Consider the following 20,175-nt stretch of genomic DNA (forward strand, 5'->3'; position numbering starts at 1 on the left):
TTGTGTTGTTTGTTTGGGAGAGGAGCATGCCCAGTCAGCACTCGAGGGTGGTGACTGTGTGCATTGCTGTGCGCTTCCATTGCGTACGCTCCGATCCCGCTTGGCTCGGTTCAATCCCGACCACGCTCCCCAGGGCTCGGGTCCCACCGCTGCCGAGGCACGGCGTCGATCTCAGACCTGGGGTTCACAGATGGATTTATCAGTGGACGTTGAGACGGGCTCTGCCTTATCTCAGCATCCGTCTGATAGATCCAGTGCCTCTTATCAGGGTGTGGAAGCACGCGCTGCGGTTTCTTCCCCCCCGATAGAGGTACCAGTACTGCAACTATCCAGCTCTGAGGAGTTGGATGTTGTGAGTATTGTAGCTGAGTCTGAGGATTCGCCACCTCAGTCTCATGCGTTTGAGGAACTGCTCGATGTCATTACTAGAGCTGTTGACAGACTGTCTATTGAGTGGCCAGAAGATAGGCAGGACGTTCGTTCGAAAAGTAAGCTCGACGAACGCTTCCTGCCATCTCGTGCGCAGCCCCAGCGCAGGAGCCTGCCGTTTTTCCCCGATCTCCACACCGAGGTGTCGAGATCGTGGGCGAAACCAGTGTCATATCGAGTGTATACTGCACAAACATCACACTATTCATCCATTCACAATTATAAAGAGCATGGTTATGGGGAGATGCCGAAGGTGGAAGAGACGCTCGCGAGCTATCTCTCTCCAGCAACGGCATCTTCTCTGAAGGCTCCTGCACTTCCATCCAAGCCAGTAAAAGTTACTTCTTCCCTGGTTCATAAAGCTTATGCCGCCGCCGGTCAAGCTGCAGCGTGTTTACATACAATGTCCATAATGCAGGCTTACCAGGCTGAGTTATTGGGTGATTTTGAGGAGGGCGGGGGTATTAGTGCTGATACGGTGTCTGAACTGCGTAGAGCCACGGATTTGTCTCTCAGGGCCACCAAGGAGACGGCTAAATCCATCGGCCGCTCTATGGCAGCCCTGGTGGCCACTGAGAGGCATCTGTGGCTCAACTTAAGTGACATAAAGGACAAAGAAAAACATGTTCTTTTAGATGCACCAGTATCCACGCAAGGGTTATTTGGAGACGCAGTTAATAGTGCTGTAGCGAAGTCACAAGAAGCTTCAAAACAGGCAGCTGCACTTCAGAAACTTCTCCCCCGCCGTTCTTTCTATGAGGCTGCTGAGCGGGAGCAGCCTCACTCCTCTAAAAAGAGCGCTGAGCACCGCGCCACTCAGAAACAGAGTGTTTCCTCCCGTGCTCCCCCACAAAAATCTCGGGGACACGGAGGGCGCTCTCAAACCCAGCAGTCTTCGAGGGGTAAAACGGATCTGCGGACCGTTATTACCGCCAAGAAGGCTGCTGGGAAAAAGTCCTGATGTCTGAGGGCTCAGGACAAATGAGGGTAGTCCCCCCGAAGCAGAGCGGTTAACACCTCTTTTCACGGTGCCCGTCTCTCTTCGGTGCCCTCAGGGGACCGTTCTGCCAACCCTGCCGCCTCCGGCGTTACAGGGCGCAGCGGTCTCCGGCGAGCACATATCTCAAGGTCCACCCGGAAACGTAGTGGCCTCGGGATGCCCGCCCCCTCTGAGGAGGGTGCTAGAGCAGTCTGTTTGGTCGTTCCCTGCCGGTGCGCCGTTACAGGGCGACGAACCGACTGCTCAACAGCAGGAGAAAAATACGGTGCCGTCTCTCTTCGGTGCCCTCAGGGGACCGTTCTGCCAACCCTGCCGCCTCCGGCGTTACAGGGCGCAGCGGTCTCCGGCGAGCACATATCTCAAGGTCCACCCGGAAACGTAGTGGCCTCGGGATGCCCGCCCCCTCTGAGGAGGGTGCTAGAGCAGTCTGTTTGGTCGTTCCCTGCCGGTGCGCCGTTACAGGGCGACGAACCGACTGCTCAACAGCAGGAGAAAAATACGGTGCCGTCTCTCTTCGGTGCCCTCAGGGGACCGTTCTGCCAACCCTGCCGCCTCCGGCGTTACAGGGCGCAGCGGTCTCCGGCGAGCACATATCTCAAGGTCCACCCGGAAACGTAGTGGCCTCGGGATGCCCGCCCCCTCTGAGGAGGGTGCTAGAGCAGTCTGTTTGGTCGTTCCCTGCCGGTGCGCCGTTACAGGGCGACGAACCGACTACTCAACAGCAACAAAATCCAGAAACCAGTCTCGAGAGACTGGTACCTCTAGTAGAATCTTTGACAGCGTGGAAGCTACTGTCAAATGTTTCTCGTTGGGTCCTGCAGACCGTGGGAAAAGGGTATTAGATACAATTCTAGTAACGCCCACCGCGGTTTATGGGGGTCCTGCCCACTATGGTGGGCCCCGAGCAGGTTCTGGTTATGGAACAGGAAGTAAACACTCTGTTAGAGAAAGGGGCCATAGAATATGTACCTCCCTCCAACAGGGAAACCGGGTTTTACAGCCGGTACTTCATAGTTCCAAAGTAGGACGGGGGATTGCGTCCCATTTTAGGTCTTCGAGCTCAAGTTCAAAATGTTAACATTGAGACAATCGTGCCACAGATTAGTCCGAGGACTGGTTTGTCACGATAGACCTCTAGGACGCATATTTCCATCCGTCTGTGTCATTGGAAGTTCCTGAGGTTTGCTTTCGGGGGCAAAGCATACCAATATCGAGTTCTTCCATTCGGCCTGGCTTTATCACCCCGCACTTTCACCAAATGCGTGGATGCAGCTCTGGCGCCTCTGCGCCTCCGGGGTATTCGCATCACGAACTACATCGACGATTGGTTGATTTTAGCTCAGTCGCATTAGATGGCGGTTCAACATCGAGATGTTGTTCTCGCCCATATGAAAGAGTTGGGGTTACGGCTGAACGCCAAGAAGAGTGTGCTTCTCTATTTTAGAGGACCACTTTTTTAGGCGTGGTTTGGGATTCAGTGTCGATGCAGGCGCGCCTGTCATCGCCACGCTTCGATCCTGGCAGCTGTGAGAAGTGTAAAGCTAGGCCAGCTACTCACTGTCAAACAGTTCCAGAGACTGTTGGGTCTCATGGCAGCAGCTTCCAACGGGATGCCTCTTGGACTGCTGCACATGAGGCCCCTGCAGTGGTGGCTCAGGACCAGAGGGTTTTCCCCGAGGGGCAACCCATTTCGCACAATCAAGGTCACGCGGTGATGCCTACGTGCCTTGGTTATGTGGAAGAAACCTTGGTTCCTGTCCCAGGGCCCAGTGCTGGGAGCTCCTTGTCGTCGCAAACTGCTAACGACGGATGCTTCCCTCACGGGTTGGGGAGCGATCCTGAGGGTCGCTCATCTCAAGGTCTGTGGGAAGACCATCATCGTTCCTGGCATTCTATAGCCTAGAGATGTTAGCTGTCTTCCGGGCTCTGAGGAGCTTTATCACAGGTCTCAGGGGACACCATGTGTAGTACATACGGACAACACGTCGGTAGTCGCCTATATCAAGGGGGTCTGCGCTGGCACGCCATATCCTCTTGTGGTCCCAGGGGAAGTTGCTGTCACTCAAGGCAGCCTACATCCCCGGGGTCCAGAATATAGGAGCAGACACTCTGTCGAGACAGGGGCCGAGGCCCGGGGAATGGTGGCTCCACCCCCGAGGTGGTGGAGCTGATATGGAAATTTTAAGTGGATCTGTTTGCGTCTCGAGAGACGTCTCACTGTCCACTTTGGTTCTCCCTCACGCATCCAGCTCCTCTGGGACTGGATGCTATGGTACAGACGTGGCCGAGGCTACGTCTGTACGCCTTTCCCCCAGTTGCTCTGCTCCCGGGAGTTCTGGAAAGAGTTCGCAGGGACCGGGTTTGCCTGCTTCTTATAGCCCCGCGCTGGCCGGGCAGAGTATGGTTTCCCGATCTTGTGTCCCTCCTCGACGGGCCTCCTCTGGAGCTACCCGTCAGGAGGGACCTTCTGTCCCAAGCAGGGGGCTCGATTTTTCACCCCCGACCAGAACTGTGGAACCTGTGGGCTTGGCCTCTGAGGGGGCCCAGCTCATAGAGTCAGGTCTCTCAACTGAGGTTGTTGAGACCATTCTACAGTCCAGAGCTCCCTCCACGAGGAAACTTTATGCCCTGAACTGGAGAGTATTCACCTCTTTGTGTAGTGACCGTCGGTTGGATCCAGTCAACTGCCCAATTGGTACAGTTCTGGAGTTCCTGCAAGAGCGGTTCACTGCAGGTCTGACCCCGTCCACTTTAAAGGTTTATGTGGCGGCCGTAGGTGCTTACCACAGTCCTTTGGGTGGAATGTCTGTGGGGAAAGACCCCTTTGGTATCTCGTTTCCCTCGTGGCACTTGGAGGTCCTCCTCCCTTTCGAAATCGGACCAGGAGGCGAATAATTTGCTTTGCCCTGTTCGGGCGTTAGACGCGTATGTCCACAGAGCTGCCCTGTGGCGTAAAAGTGACATTTGCTCCCCTAACAAGGGAGGTCCAGTGTCTAAGCAAAGGATGAGCAGTGGGTGGTTGAGACTATCTCACTTGCTTATGAGGCGGCTGGACAGCCTTCTCCTTTGGCTGTCCGGTCGCACTCTACGAGGAGTATGGCGGCCTCTAAGGCCCTTATATCAGGAGTTTCGTTACAGGACGTTTGTGATGCGGCAGGCTGGTCCTCACCGCACACTTTCGTCAGGTTCTACTCTCTGGATCTAGACTCTGCTCCAGGGTCTCATGTTTTGTCTTCCTAGTGCTGCTCACCAGATTTCACACAGGACAGACATTTGTAGCTATGGAGGCGTTGGTATAGACGTTCCCATAGCGTCAAACTCGACGCAACGCGAGTTCCCTTGAAAGGGAACGCCTCGGTTACGACTGTAACCTCGGTTCCCTGAAGAGGGAACGAGCGTTGCGTCACCTTGCCATATCTCCTTCATGCCTGTCAACACGACTTCAGACTTTACGAAGCTTTCGTTTTCTGTTTCGGGCCGGCTTTTATAGCTTCCTGGTACGTGACGTCACCCGCCTCTGACGTTCCGCCACACCATTGGACTGATTTTACATGTGCTTCAAGACGTCATCACGCAAAGCGTTCCCATAGCGTCAAACTCGACGCAACGCTCGTTCCCTCTTCAGGGAACCGAGGTTACAGTCGTAACCGAGGCGTTTTACAGCAACTTCCAGATTTTGAAATTCAGCATTTAGAATCATGTATGTGTGACGTCTAAATGACATGATGTGCTTTAATTCCGGCTTTTTTAAACCAAGCGGAATCATTTTGATCGGTCCCATTAATTTTCCGTAACGCGCAAGAATGCGCTCAAGTGTGTCATTTGGAATGAACAGAGGTATATTTGAAAGGATAACTTTCTTTGAGGGGTTAGACAGCGGCTAAACCGGGATAAAAGCATCTCTCACCGATAAACCATGTTCAACCATATCATCAACCATAAACGTCTCCCTCAAAAAAATAACAACTGCCTTGTTCATCCTCGATGCAGACAAGATTTTCGACGCACCAACTGCGTTACCAACAGCAACTAAACAATCTTCCACTGACACCGTCTCATCTGATAAACATTTGCACCCGTGGCGTGCAGTCAAGGATGCAAATCCATCAGAATTCGACCCCATTGCCGCACTTTTTCTTCCGACGAAATCAGCAAAAATAAAAAACCTGCTCAATCAATACTATAAAGAGGAAAAAGGAAAAAGTTTGAAACTCACTCAAACGCACCGCTCAGTCACTCACACACTCCTCCCGAACACTCCGCACATGCGCACAGAGAGAGAGAGAGAGAGAGAGAGAGAGAGAGAGAGAGAGTGAGAGAGGCAGAGAGACAAGGAAACAGAGAACAAATAATGTTAGCCTATGCAATCATCTTTGTGTAGGCTAGTTGACAATAACAGTGTAACAAATTCATAACGGAGATACCAACAGTTAAATATTGGGTTAAAATAAATCAAACACATTGTAATGGATTCTCCTTGCAGATTAATACACTCACAGAATAATTGCACTCACTCACATCCATACACGATAAATACCACAGGGCTGTCACTTTCGCGGTCATCAGAGGATGACACGTCTCCAGATCCAAAACAATCACTGACTAGCCTTAGATACTCTTGATGACCAGCAGCAGAGCTTAGGTTAGAAGCCTCTAGTGAGTTCAATGCTTTTGGCGACTTTTTGGTGACTTTGCTCTCTTTTGACAGCGACATTTCTCAAATTAATAATATTTAATCTTTCTGAGGAGATCAGCTAGCTTGTTTACACATAGCGCTACGAGTCTGACAGGAGGATGGCTGGACCAATCGCGTGCCGGTCAGTCGAAACGGGGCTTCCCATTGACAAATGATCAGCGTTTGTGTACATTTCTAAGCTTTTTGATTGGTTTTATACAACGTGAAACACCATATTTGGAGAGCAGAGACGTTTGAGGGGATTCCCGGGAAATGCTCAGAGGTGACGAGAGGAGTTGAGAAAAGCTATATTCATTTCCAGCAAATTTAGTAAAACTTTGTAAACTTTAATAGTCATTTAAATACCTTTACACAATTATCTGGACTACGAAACTTTAGGAGATTATTTTTGAATGTCTGTTGTTTGAAATTTAGCAAAAAAAAGTAAATAAAAAAAAATCTATTATTTCATTGTTTTTCCACATAATCGGCCCATATCTTAAAATGGAACGTTGTGACTTCCGACTCATTTCGCCAGATCGGGTCACATATAGTGTGACCGCAGCAGAGCCTGGTTGAGGTGCTTTGGATCGATGCATATCCGCAACTTGTCTGGTTTCCTGATGATCACCATATTGCTTATCCAGTCTGTCGGCTCCGTGACCGAGGTGATGTGGCCCTCTGCCTCGTATTTCTCAAGCTGAGCTTTCACTGCTGCCCTCATTGTGACCGGTACGTTGCGGGGGGCAATCTGGACTGGCTGAACCGCTGCATTTAGCTGAAAGTGCACCACCCCGGGAACGGATTCTACTGGCGCGGTGAAGACATCCTGATACCTCTCGATGACAGCCTCCCTTTTCAAAAGCCCAGCCTGGATACTACTGTCCACCGCATTCAGGTCTGCTGGGATGGTGAACTGCATAAGACCAAGGCGCTCACATGTAGACCCAGAAAGCAGGGGCTGCTGACTGGTTTCGACTATCTCAAACTCTAAGGTGTGTCTGCGATCCCGCACGACACACTCTGTCACAAACATACCCATAGGTCATTAGCTGACCAGAGTAGAGCTTGAGCTTGGTGCTGGTGCTGCTTGGCATGAGTTTCTCTCGTGGTGCGATCCGTATCTTGTCTTTCAGGCTCATAACGTCACACGTGGCTCCTGAGTCTAGCTGGCATTTTTGCTTAACACCATTCAGTTGGAGAACGGCAAACCACTTTTTTCCTCTGGCGCCTACGGCCCCAATGCATTCGGTTGAGAAGAGATCATCTCCACTACCATCTGTTTCCTGGGCTAGCACTGGATTTTCCATGGAGTGAATGTGTGCAGATGCCTCTGATCCCCTGGTTTTCATGCAAACGCGAGCAAAATGGTTAGCTGTACCACAGGCTTTGCACACCTTTCCGTAAGCAGGACATTGCTCTCACCCTCTCCCATGATGCACACCACAGTATCTGCATGCAGAGACACTGTCTGTGGCTGGGGTGCTTTTCTTCAGCTGCCTCCCTGTAGCATGGGGAAATTTTTTTGATGGCTGTCTGAATGCTGCATTAACACTGTCCGTATGTGGCCTTTCTTGTTCCATGGACCTCAGTGTCATGTCCGTCAGCTCTGCAGCTCTGCATATTTCTATGGCTGTAGTCAGTGTCAGTCCTTTCTCTCTCAACAGCCGTCTACGCGTGGCTTCATTAGTAATGCCAAGTACTACTTTGTCTCTTATCAACTCATCCCTGAGAGCCCCATTATCACAGGTCGCCGCCTTTTCCCTCAAGCGGGTAAGAAAATTGTCAATGGACTCACCATCCTCCTGTTTGCAGCAGCCGAAAACATATCGCTCATATGTTACATTCTTGGCCGGTTTGAAGTACTCCTCTAATTTAACCAGAATGTTTGTCACATCTCCGCGTTCCGCTTCCGTCAACTGCAGGTTGTGCTTGTACACATGTCGACATTCTGGCCCCATTAGCGTCCTCAAAGTGGCAGCTTGGACTGCTGAAGATGCGGCTACCAAGTCCACCGCCAAACTGTAATCTTCAAATTCAGCCCTGAAAATGTCCCAGTTTGCGCTCCAGTCTCCGCTGAGCTTCATTGGACCGGGAGGGGGAATCGTGTGGTTGAATGCCATCTTGTAAACCAATCGTCATCAGTGAGCCACGGAGCTAAAGCTAGGTAGTTAGCTGGTAGCGCTAGCCAGTAATACTGTATTAAACTAGTGAAAACAAAAGAACGAAATATGCATAGTCACTCACTCCGTAATTGTGCTGATACACTGTCCATTGGCTGTCATTTTCTCGCTTTAATTAATAGCTAAGCCACTTCTGACACCATGTAGTAAGAACGAGGACACAGGAGTGCTGGTGTACTTGACTATTCATGTTGTGAACAAGCACCCGGCACACGGGCCAATATAAACATGTAGTACTGATCATGAACACTAGATGGAGTATACATCCTGTAACACCCATATTCTTCTTTTATGTTCAGCAGAAGAAATTCATACAGGTTTGGAACAACTTGAGGGTGAGTAAATGTTGACAGAATTTTCATATTTGAGTGAACTATCCCTTTAAGACAACAATAAATCATATGCATGAAATATGTAGAAAAACTATTTTGACTTGATTTCGTGAACAAGCACTTCAGCCCATTGCAATTTTCTGATATAACATTGACATCTAGTGGATAACGATTGTAATTACATGTATTGTCATTTTACTTACGTCGATGAATAGACTCGGACTTTTACAAATGTAACACATTTCCTGTTCGTGATATGAAATGTGCCCGGCTAGTTATTAAATCTTTTTGAAGTAAACTCTTGATATCATCACAAACTGCAAAGGCAAGTTTATTTAAATATTACACCTTTAATTGTTTTTTTTTCCCTAGACGCGAGCGTGAAAGAAAAACGAATAAGTTAACGTTACTGATATACGACCAGTTTGTTTACATACATTTTCTTCGATCGATATAATAACACACACACATCTTTAAATGATCGTTTTTCTGACAGTATGGCATCGGCTCCTTCCCCATCCCCACACAACCGGAGCAGGAGTGAGGGTGAGGATGAGGATGATCCAGTGGATGGGATGATCTCCAGGACAGGCTGTGCTGAGCTGCACTTCGCTCTGCAGGACTGTATGGCTGAGCACTGGAGGAAGTGTCAGACTGAGGTTCAGAAGTTTAAGGAGTCCATGACCACCTACAAGAACACTCGTAAAGAGCAGCTCCTGAAGCAAAGGACGTCAGCTACACAATCTGCCTGATGCAACGGCCTCTGTGACGGTTACAGAATAAAACATATCCATCCCGTTTTCTTAACAAAATGCATAGTGTCAAGAATTCATAGACAGAAATACTTCATGAAAGGTGTACTTTTTCCAGTACATGTTAATGTATGTTTAATATAGGCCTACATAGCATTTATTACACAGTGACCAGAAAGATACCAAACAAAGGTCTTGTGCTGGGTTGAATATGTTTAAAATGAATTGGTATTTAGGTTTTTTTGTGCATCTTTCTATATTGTTTATCTTTTGTGGTTTCCCTTTAACAAAAAAAAAATAAATCATCCTGCATGAAGTGATATCATTTTAGAGGCAATACAACAGCTAGAGATGGGCATAAATACACGAAATGTATTTAAAATACAAATACAAAATACTGTGTGGAAAAATGTATTTAAATACAAATACAAAATACTGTGTGCAATTTTTTAATTTAAATACAAATACAGTATTTTGTATTTTGAAAATACACAAAATACATGTGAAATTGGCCATCCAGTGCAGGTATAGGTCACAGTGAATGAAGAAACTACATAGGCCTATATATATATACAGTGAGGAAAATAAGTATTTGAACACCCTGCTATTTTTCAAGTTCTCCCACTTGGGAATCATGGAGGGGTCTGAAATTGTCATCGTAGGTGCATGTCCACTGTGAGAGACATAATCTAAAAAAAAAATCCAGAAATCACAATATATGATTTTTTAACTATTTATTTGTATGATACAGCTGCAAATAAGTATTTGAACACCTGTCTATCAGCTAGAATTCTGACCCTCAAAGACCTGTTAGTCTGCCTTTAAAATGTCCACCTCCACTCCATTTATTATCCTAAATTAGATGCACCTGTTTGAGGTCGTTAGCTGCATAAAGACACCTGTCCACCCCATACAATCAGTAAGAATCCAACTACTAACATGGCCAAGACCAAAGAGCTGTCCAAACACACTAGAGACAAAATTGTACACCTCCACAAGGCTGGAAAGGGCTACGGGGAAATTGCCAAGCAGCTTGGTGAAAAAAGGTCCACTGTTGGAGCAATCATTAGAAAATGGAAGAAGCTAAACATGACTGTCAATCTCCCTCGGACTGGGGCTCCATGCAAGATCTCACCTCGTGGGGTCTCAATGATCCTAAGAAAGGTGAGAAATCAGCCCAGAACTACACGGGAGGAGCTGGTCGATGACCTGAAAAGAGCTGGGACCACCGTTTCCAAGGTTACTATTGGTAATACACTAAGACATCATGGTTTGAAATCATGCATGGCACGGAAGGTTCCCCTGCTTAAACCAGCACATGTCAAGGCCCGTCTTAAGTTTGCCAATGACCATTTGGATGATCCAGAGGAGTCATGGGAGAAAGTCATGTGGTCAGATGAGACCAAAATAGAACTATTTGGTCATAATTCCACTAAACGTGTTTGGAAGAAGAAGAATGATGAGTACCATCCCAAGAACACCATCCCTACTGTGAAGCATGGGGGTGGTAGCATCATGCTTTGGGGGTGTTTTTCTGCACATGGGACAGGGCGACTGCACTGTATTAAGGAGAGGATGACCGGGGCCATGTATTACGAGATTTTGGGGAACAACCTCCTTCCCTCAGTTAGAGCATTGAAGATGGGTCGAGGCTGGGTCTTCCAACATGACAATGACCCGAAGCACACAGCCAGGATAACCAAGGAGTGGCTCTGTAAGAAGCATATCAAGGTTCTGGCGTGGCCTAGCCAGTCTCCAGACCTAAACCCAATAGAGAATCTTTGGAGGGAGCTCAAACTCCGTGTTTCTCAGCGACAGCCCAGAAACCTGACTGATCTAGAGAAGATCTGTGTGGAGGAGTGGGCCAAAATCCCTCCTGCAGTGTGTGCAAACCTGGTGAAAAACTACAGGAAACGTTTGACCTCTGTAATTGCAAACAAAGGCTACTGTACCAAATATTAACATTGATTTTCTCAGGTGTTCAAATACTTATTTGCAGCTGTATCATACAAATAAATAGTTAAAAAATCATACATTGTGATTTCTGGATTTTTTTTTTTTTAGATTATGTCTCTCACAGTGGACATGCACCTACGATGACAATTTCAGACCCCTCCATGATTTCTAAGTGGGAGAACTTGCAAAATAGCAGGGTGTTCAAATACTTATTTTCCTCACTGTATATATATATATATATATATTTTTTTTTTTTTTTTTTTTTTGCAGGTAGTCCAATGCTTTTTAAGTAATTTTATGTAGTTAATAGAATTAATTTAGATTCATTTCACACTATTTACCCCTTTTTATTATTATTTTTTATGTACAATAAAACTAAAAGCTGAAGATTTTTGTGGTGTATCATTCATCAGTGTTTGTTTTTCCACTCCAACGTTCCAATAATTCCTGCCCACTAAAAGCTGCACGGATAAATTTGCTTACCCCACAAATAGGCCTATATGTAAACGATTTAGAAAAAGTTCCATCAATTCACACTTTATATCATCACTATGATATGTAGTGTCATATCACCCAACCCTAACATGCAGTAATGCTTTAAACACATTTGACAAGCTAGTTGATAAAAATCAACAACCGATCAAGACTGATTGGCTAATGCTATTTCCCCACTTTTCTGTGCTCTTTTATTCTTTCATGTTAACTGAAGTGAATAATGCACTATTTTAACTTTAATCAACAAGTAGAATTGATCATGACATTCTCACCTTATTCCAAAAAAAAAATCGCTGATCTAATGCTGAGCTAGTGAATGTCTGAACTAGTTGATACACAAAATCAATACCCTGATAAAGAGGTTGACTGGCAAAAAAGTATTTTATGTATTTTGAAAATACAAAAGTACTCATCTTAAATGTATTTAAATACAAATTACATTTGATTTTTTCCAAAGGCTTTAAAATACAAAATACAAAATAGTATTTTGTATTTCAAATATGTATTTTAAATACATGTATCTGAAATATTGCCCATCCCTGACAACAGCACATTAGTAGATTTGTCTGCAGTAGGCTACTATGTGCTGCTAGTTGGAACTGAAAAAAGTTAATTGTGAGTTTATATCTCACAATTCTGACTTTTTTCCTCACAGTTCCTAGTTTATAACTCACAAAAAAGTGAGAGAAAATGTGCAAAGTGGCGGAAACAAGCTTCCAGAATGTTGTGTCTGAGCTTTACTAGAGCGTATACGTCTGCTTTACTCTTTTCTAGAAGTACGTCTATATACGTCTATTATAACACAAGCATGTTTATTTTTTTTTAAGTTACGGAGATCAAAAAGTATACCAGAAGCCACTGATGTATGTAAATAAACAAACCACAATTAATACAATTATCAATTACAATTAATTGTTACATAGGCCACTGGACTGTGTGTAAGTATACTCTTACTCTGGCTGTTTAGATATGAAGAGGTATCTGCCCCTCATTTTTAATTGACTGTGACTGATTTCTTCTAATGTCAGGCCTCAGTGGGATAGCAAAGCATAAAACGTGAGTGTGACTATTACATTAACAGAACCACTTCTGCATCTTATAGTTTGACTGAACATTTGAAAATTGTTTATGCATGGGGTTCATGGTATTGTTTATAACTGACTGTAAGGGATGTCAGTAATTTAAGTTTGGTCTGATGACCACTAGATGGCACAATTTTAAGGGGTATTTAGGTGGATATACTGTAGTACATAAGGCTTATAGTCATTCAGGTCAAGTGTGCAATAAAATTCAATTGAATTCATTGTAAAGTAATTTCTGTTGTAATTTATTATTAAACGTTTAAGAGTTTTGCCACACAGAATCTAGCATGAGGTCTTCTGTGTTTAGATTATTTCACTTATTACAGAATCCTGAATTTAATGTGCAATCAAAGAAAATTTTTAACATTATGGTGAGTAAAATGGGACACAATTATACATTTTTGGATGAAGTAAACCTTTTACTACTTCTACTACTTTCATCTACTTTGTGATCTGTTATTTAATTTAAGACATTTGTAAAGTTGGAAACAATCCATTTTACAGTGAGACTGTAACACTATCATACTGTAATGCTCTAGTGTAACATAGATATGGTTTAGATCAGGGGAGCCCAACCTTTTTTGAACAAAGATCTACTTTTAGATTTATCAGTGTGCCGAGATCTACCAGTCCAAACAGAAAGCCAGTCGTTACTCACAGCGCATCTGCAGATTTAATATGCACAAAACAAACAGAAAAGTAGCTGTAATCCATATGGAGAAGAGGCGACTCTATTTTTAAAAATATAGCCTATATAGAAATTAAATAATTATGTAATAATTAAATATTGAATAATGAATAATTTTATTTAAAATAATAGTGTGTGTTCATGCTAGTTATAATGCTAAAGTGCTGGTTATAACATGGCAATAAAGAAGAGAGAAATAGAGGGACCAGTTTAATCCTTTCAGTTAGGCCTAGGCCTATTTATTTTTCTGATTTTTTTAAAAAAAAATTTAATATGGGTTCTATTATATTATTGTTTTGAATGTTGTTTCTATACATTAAAAATATGTAATTTAAATGGAAAGGTTTAGTTTTTTTTAGAACAAATCAAGGCATTTAAAAAAAAAAAATTGTTAGACATTGTGAGTCTGATTTCGTTTAATAATTTAATTAGAATTGTTTTTTTACACCTATCATAGTCAAAGTCATAGTTAAAACATTTATTTTCTAAAGAGCCGTTTGTGACCCAAAAGATCTTTTCAGTGAGCTGAGTCAACGAGCCGGAATGCCAGGGAGTCCCTACTAATAATGTAACGTGCCTAGCTAAAATCCTGGCTGAATTCAGATTAGCGTCCTAACATACTACTCTTGCTATTTCTGATATGTATTTGAAATCAGGCGTGGATTTATGGTTGGGCCTGGTTGGGCACGATTGATCGGTGGCCCACCCAATCAGATTAATAAAAACAATTTACATTTTTAATTTTAATAATCATGAATTATAATTGAAATAATTTGAAAATAATACAATGAAATAATTTCATTGTAATAGTTTTTTAGAATGTTTAATAGTTTTTTAAAATAAAAATGTATGTACAGTAGCTACGAAAAATAGCTACAAAATAAATATATTATGTTGACATATCGTGTCAGTCCAGTGATGCTATCACGCAACACCGCGGGCGCGGGCGCGTTTCGGACCAAAAGTTTTCCGTCGCAGCGGCAACCTAACTGAGCTATGGCTAAACAGCTGTCATTGACACACTTAAAAAAAAAAAAAAAAAAACACGTCTAGATGATAATATAGGCTACTTCTGGACCATGTCATGCCTGAGGAGGAGGAGGAGGAGGAGGAGGAGGAGGAGGAGGAGGAGGATGGTCGTGAGACACTTAACGTTAGTGGCTTTTTCATCAAAAACATACTCACTATTTGTATTTCAAATGATCCAGAAGTTATTCAGCAACTTTTATTTAAAAAAAGTTTTGTCAGCATTGCGATTCTCATTGTACACATACACTCTTTAATAAACGTTTTAACACAATTTAAACAACGTATCATTCAGTGCTACTTCTATAAATATTTTAAGTTGCTCAAGCAAGTGGTAAAATATTTAACCATGTACTTATATTAAAATCGCAAAGATTTTAAATTAAAACTTAAAATTGACAAAAACAGCCGACTCTCCTGCCTTTTCTTTTGCATTTAAGTTTTAATACAATAAATCTTGCATGTCACAAAGAACTTGTTTTTTCACCTCCACGAATGAGACAAGTGTTCATTATGTCGCCTTGTTGAGGTAAATTGTAGTTTTCCTTGCTTTACCCTGGTCTTAAAGTTGGCTAGCCTTATAAAGATGACTGTGAAAAAGAGTATAATTAAATTAAATGCATTTATGGTGAGATTACTACATTTCATTTAATTAAACGCATTTATGGTGAGATTATTATATTTTCATGTCAATCTGTGTTCATTTTGACCACGAACCATGCGCTGGCACTTTAATTCAGCGCATGCAGCACAGCAAAAATAGACTCGGTGCGGAAACGATCTCTGCACTGTAGCCTCTACGCATCGCCATCGCCATCGCATCGCCAGACCGCATCCACGCTCAGTGTGAAAGCTCTAATACGGAGCCCGGGAATCAGGTGTGTATAAGCTTAAAAAACCCGAGGCCCCTCCGTATATTCACCAGGCCCACCTATTAATGACGTTCTGTATCCGCCACTGGTATGAGTAGCCTATGTTAGTATGCGATTTCGAATTCAGCCCATCATTTTTTCGCTGTTATTTTTTTAATAAATCAATGCTATTGGTCAAACTTTATGTATGTCAGTGAATTTTACAAATATTTAACAACCAATGAAAAGCATTAAAACAGCTTGTGTTAAATCTTGTTACTTGATTAGACTGTCAAGCAAAACCTCACAGCTCATAGCTCCTCGTAGCTCCGCCCCTCCTCCTCCGGCCAGCGCATAGCTGAACGTAGGCTATCAGTGATCTTGTAAGATTAAATAAAGAACTGTTTTTTAAAATAAGTACAGCGTTTTCTTTACTCAAGAAATACTATGGCTATAAAGGTTAATATTTTATGTTTTTGAGGTCTGAGATGCGGGAGCGGTGAAGAGAGAGAAAGGGCAAAGAGTACAATTTACTCTCGCGATCGACTGGAAAGCAGTCCGCGATCGACAGGTCGACCGCGATCGACTGGTTGGGCACCCTTGGTTTAGATCATATTTGACTAGATGCAGACAGTTTGTTGCTTTTTAAGGTAATACAGGTCCATACAGGTCAGTTTCTACTGGCATCCCTCAGGGCTCAATTTTAGGACCCTTACTTTTTAGTCTTTATTTATACCTGCTTGGCCAATTTTTATGAACTCTAGGTATTAAGTATCACCTTTATGCCAATATGACGACACACATATTCATTGTTAACAATCATTTTGGCTAACAATTTTCTTTGTTTAAACGGTGATAAAACTCAAACGTATTGGTTCTCCTCATCAGCTCCATAAAGTTGGCCAAACACCTCTTATCATTGATGGTTCAGTGCTTGAGTTTTAAAAGAATTTAAGGAATCTAGGAGTGATCTTTGATTCTTCATTGACATTTGACCCTCTTGTACAAAATGTTGTAAAGACTTTTTTTTATTTTTTATCTTGGAGTTATTTCAAAATTGTGTCTAATGCTATCCCTTTTAGCTGCAGAAAAGTTAAATTAATAGGATTTGTTTCTTCCCGTCTTGATTAATGTAATGTGCTTCTTACTGGGATTTCGAAAGCATACTCTAAATAAGCTACAGTATGTTCAAAATTTTGAAGCTAGAATTTTAACTTGGACCAATACAAGAGATCATATTATTCCCATCATTGCATTGGGTACCAGAACTTTGATTTTAAAGTTCTTATGCTCACATACAAAGCACTTCATGGACCGAGTCTGGAGTATTTACCTCACCTTTTAACACCATAAATTCCTTAAAAAAAAGTCTTTGCTCTTCTCAGCATTTCCATCAAACACAATTATGTTCCATGGGTGACAGAGCTTTTTATCTGCTCCCAGGTTGTGGAACCAACTTCCAGTTGAAATATGGGAAGCATAGTCTCTTGGAATTTTTAAAACATATTTGAAAACTTTTTTTTTTTTTTTTACTTAGTTTACTTTTGATTGTGCTAACATTGTTGATTTCTTGTTGTTTTAATACACCAATGTACTATTGTTGGTTTATTTGGTGACTTCCTTGTATTTTTACCTTGTAAAGCACTTTGATAAGCTCCTTTAAAGAAAATAAAGTTATTATTTACCCTTTAATATATTATGTATTATTCTTTCATTTCTTTAGTGTTTTTGCTAACAAATGTCTGTGATGCAGCGGCCTAAATTACAAATCCAACTCAGATTTTGGAGTGAAATTTCCTTGGTAATGTCACTGTAAATTACAACAAAGGAGCCACACAAATTATGATCAAATATTTTTATTTGAGCACTGTGACGTTAAATTCTAATCACACATGAGAAATTTGTACACTTATTTTATAATATCTAAACATCAAACCAGCCAATCCTGATAATTTGTTAAATGATGATTTGATAAATGATTTTAGTTAAATAATATAGTTTGTCCAATATTTAAATGTAAAAAACAGTATCAGGTTTCTGTCATACAATCATTAATAATAATAATAATAATAATAATAATAATAATAATGCGACAAGGACCTGTATTTATTTTCTCTGTTTCACATTTCTTTCTGAAATAGTGTTCACCTTGCGTCGTTTGTACAATTCTTTTATGGATTGCATGACCTCCTCTGTCTTTAGAGTGTATATGATGGGATTCAGCATAGGTGGTATTATTTGTGTCAAGGAATTGTTAATTATCCGGGAGTTTTGATCAATAGATGTTGAAATGGACTTAACATTTACACTTAAAATTGGAAGATAAAAAATTGCCACTAACATGAGATGTGAGGTGCAAGTTTTCATGGCTTTGATGCGATCAGCACCATGAGCAATCTTAAGCAATGCTGCAGCAATGCAACAATATGTGAGGGTTACCAGTATCACTGGCATGCAAATCAGAAGACCAACACAAATATATGCCAAGAGATAATTTATGAAATTACTATTACAGGAAAGGCTGATGACAGGACCGTGATCACAGAAATAACTATTAACCACATTAGTTCTACAAAAAGATAGTCTGTTGACTAAACCCACAAGTACAGCAAAAAAAGTCACAGAAAAAATCCACATACTGCCTATGATGAATGACATGGATGTTTTGGTAACAACTGCATGGTACTTTAGAGGAAAACATATAGCAACCAGTCTGTCATAAGCCAAGGCAAGTAGTGTCAAAGACTGCACATTCATGAAATGAAAGACAAAAAACATATTCATCAAGCACTCTTCATATGAAATCTCCTGGCGCTCAAATAAAAACATATCTATGAGTTTTGGAATCAAAGCCGAGCTTCCACACAGATCAGAAAGGGCCAGATTAAAAACGGCGATATATTTGGCTGTGTGAAGTCTGCGGGCCAAATAAATGACAGACATGATAAATGAATTCCCTAAAACAGTCACAACATATACAAAACACAAGAACACATAGTAGTATTTTGCATGTGGAACATTAGAAAAACCATTGATGAAAAATGTTGCAGGACGAACAAAAGTCTCATTTGCAGAGGAGTTGCCTGTTGTCTGGAATGCTGTGTTACCTGTGATAAAGAACTGTTTTAGATCATTAACAGAATATTAAAGTAATGATTTCAGTGTATTTGTCAGTATTGCTTGGCACCACGATTCATGGAATAACCCTTGTCTTTATAGACCAGCCTTCCTAAACAGTTTTAATGAATAAATACAGTATACCGTGTGTCTAAAAAGTACAATACAAACGAATAGGGGAAGAACTTTTATATTTAGAAAATCAGACTGGCACAAGATTAAAGATGCTGCACTTACAATTTATGCTTCAAGTAACACAAAACAAACACTGTTTCACCTTTAGTAATTCTATAACATTCTGTAATACACTTTGTACTTTAATGATAATTACATTAAAATAAATGTACAGATGAGATGATTCCATAGGCCTACTATATCTGGAACACAGTTGGTATTCTAGATGAAAACATGATCATTTTTTTGACAAGCTTTTTCACAGATGCCATAAACTCCTTTGTTATACATGTGTAGATTATAGGGTTAAGCATTGGAGGAAGTGCAGAGGTCAGAGAAAGAATAATTATTTATGTGTTGATGCTTGCAAGGACCTGAAAGACATATTTTAGGCAGATGGGCGCATAAAATACAGCCACTAATATTAAATGAGCAGTACATGTCTTTGTGGCTCTTTGTGGGGTTGTGATTCTGAACAATGTCACAGCTATGCATGTATATGAAAATATCATACAAAATACTGGAAACATGATGATCACCTGAAACAAAACACTTATGATGACACAGCTTGGGAAAACAGACCCGTGATCACAGAAACGAAGGATTATGACGCTGGTTCTGCAGAAAGAAAGTCTAGTCATGAAAACTGCTTCCGTTGTTTGCATCAGTACCAATGTCCATAAAGTACCAATCATAACAAGCATTGATCTATGGCTCACAATCATATGATACCTCTGTGGTAAACAAATAGCTACTAAACTGTCAAAAGACAGAACAGTGAGAGTTAGTGACTGCACTGAAACAAATAACATATTGGACATGCACAATCCATACGAGATCAACTGATTCCCAAACAAAACTGCATCCAGAAGCTGAGGGATAACAGCGGTATTTTCACAAATGTCAGTCAGTGATAAATTAAAGACAGCGATATATTTAGGAGTGTGAAGATTTCTGTCCATAATGATAACAAACATGAGGAAGGAGTTTCCTAGAAAAGAAATAAAGTAGGCAATAAACAGGAATATATAATAATATCTCATGTGAGGTATACCAGAGAATCCAGCAGACAGGAAGGAAATATTTCTGTTTCCAGTGACCTCTTGAATCATGTTCAAATGCTTTTTTTCATCCTGTCTGGGCAGAAAAGCAATTTTACAATTTATATAATAATAATGAAAAATGAATAATGAATATGATATTCTCACAGTTATGCCTTAGTAAGGTTTGCTCAGGCTGCAGACTTTCCCTGATTTATTATATATACTGAATAAAGCAGAGTCAGTCTCTTCAGCCTATCACTGACTCTGACAGTTTCCAGCAATGTCACACCTCTAGAGCTGTCATCTAGCCAATCAAAGCACAGCACTGACAGTAATGATAAGAATAGTTAATGTATCCTTATTTCTCCTGGA

At 42.0% G+C, this 20,175-nt stretch overlaps 2 protein-coding genes and 1 pseudogene across 3 annotated transcripts; 1 reads left to right on the forward strand and 2 right to left on the reverse strand.

Annotated features, from left to right (window-relative positions):
- Positions 1–8,829: 8,829 nt before the first annotated feature.
- LOC311077069 (uncharacterized protein) lies at positions 8,830–9,557 on the forward strand. Its single transcript, XM_084105634.1, has 2 exons — positions 8,830–8,944; positions 9,116–9,557. The coding sequence occupies exon 2, from the start codon at positions 9,117–9,119 to the stop codon at positions 9,369–9,371; it is 255 nt and encodes an 84-aa protein (XP_083961760.1). The 5' UTR covers positions 8,830–8,944; position 9,116; the 3' UTR covers positions 9,372–9,557.
- An 8,018-nt stretch (positions 9,558–17,575) lies between these two features.
- Positions 17,576–18,666, reverse strand: or42a9 (odorant receptor, family 42, subfamily A, member 9; the record flags this gene model as incomplete). Its single annotated transcript, XM_084105398.1, has 2 exons — positions 17,576–18,576; positions 18,657–18,666. 2 exons carry the CDS (start codon positions 18,664–18,666, stop codon positions 17,576–17,578), a joined length of 1,011 nt encoding a protein of 336 aa, XP_083961524.1.
- A 291-nt stretch (positions 18,667–18,957) lies between these two features.
- On the reverse strand, positions 18,958–19,928 carry LOC311076883 (olfactory receptor 13C2-like; annotated as a pseudogene). The gene has a single exon. The product of its transcript is annotated as an olfactory receptor 13C2-like (transcript).
- Between the last annotated feature and the right edge of the window lie 247 nt (positions 19,929–20,175).

This window comes from Abramis brama (assembly GCF_963993115.1).
Source record: "Abramis brama genome assembly, chromosome: 25".
In the NCBI taxonomy this organism is placed as follows: domain Eukaryota; kingdom Metazoa; phylum Chordata; class Actinopteri; order Cypriniformes; family Leuciscidae; genus Abramis; species Abramis brama.

Bases quoted from the DNA above. Each gene is read 5' to 3' on its own strand.
- LOC311077069 (XM_084105634.1), top strand. From the start codon at position 9,117: ATGGCATCGGCTCCTTCCCCATCCCCACACAACCGGAGCAGGAGTGAG.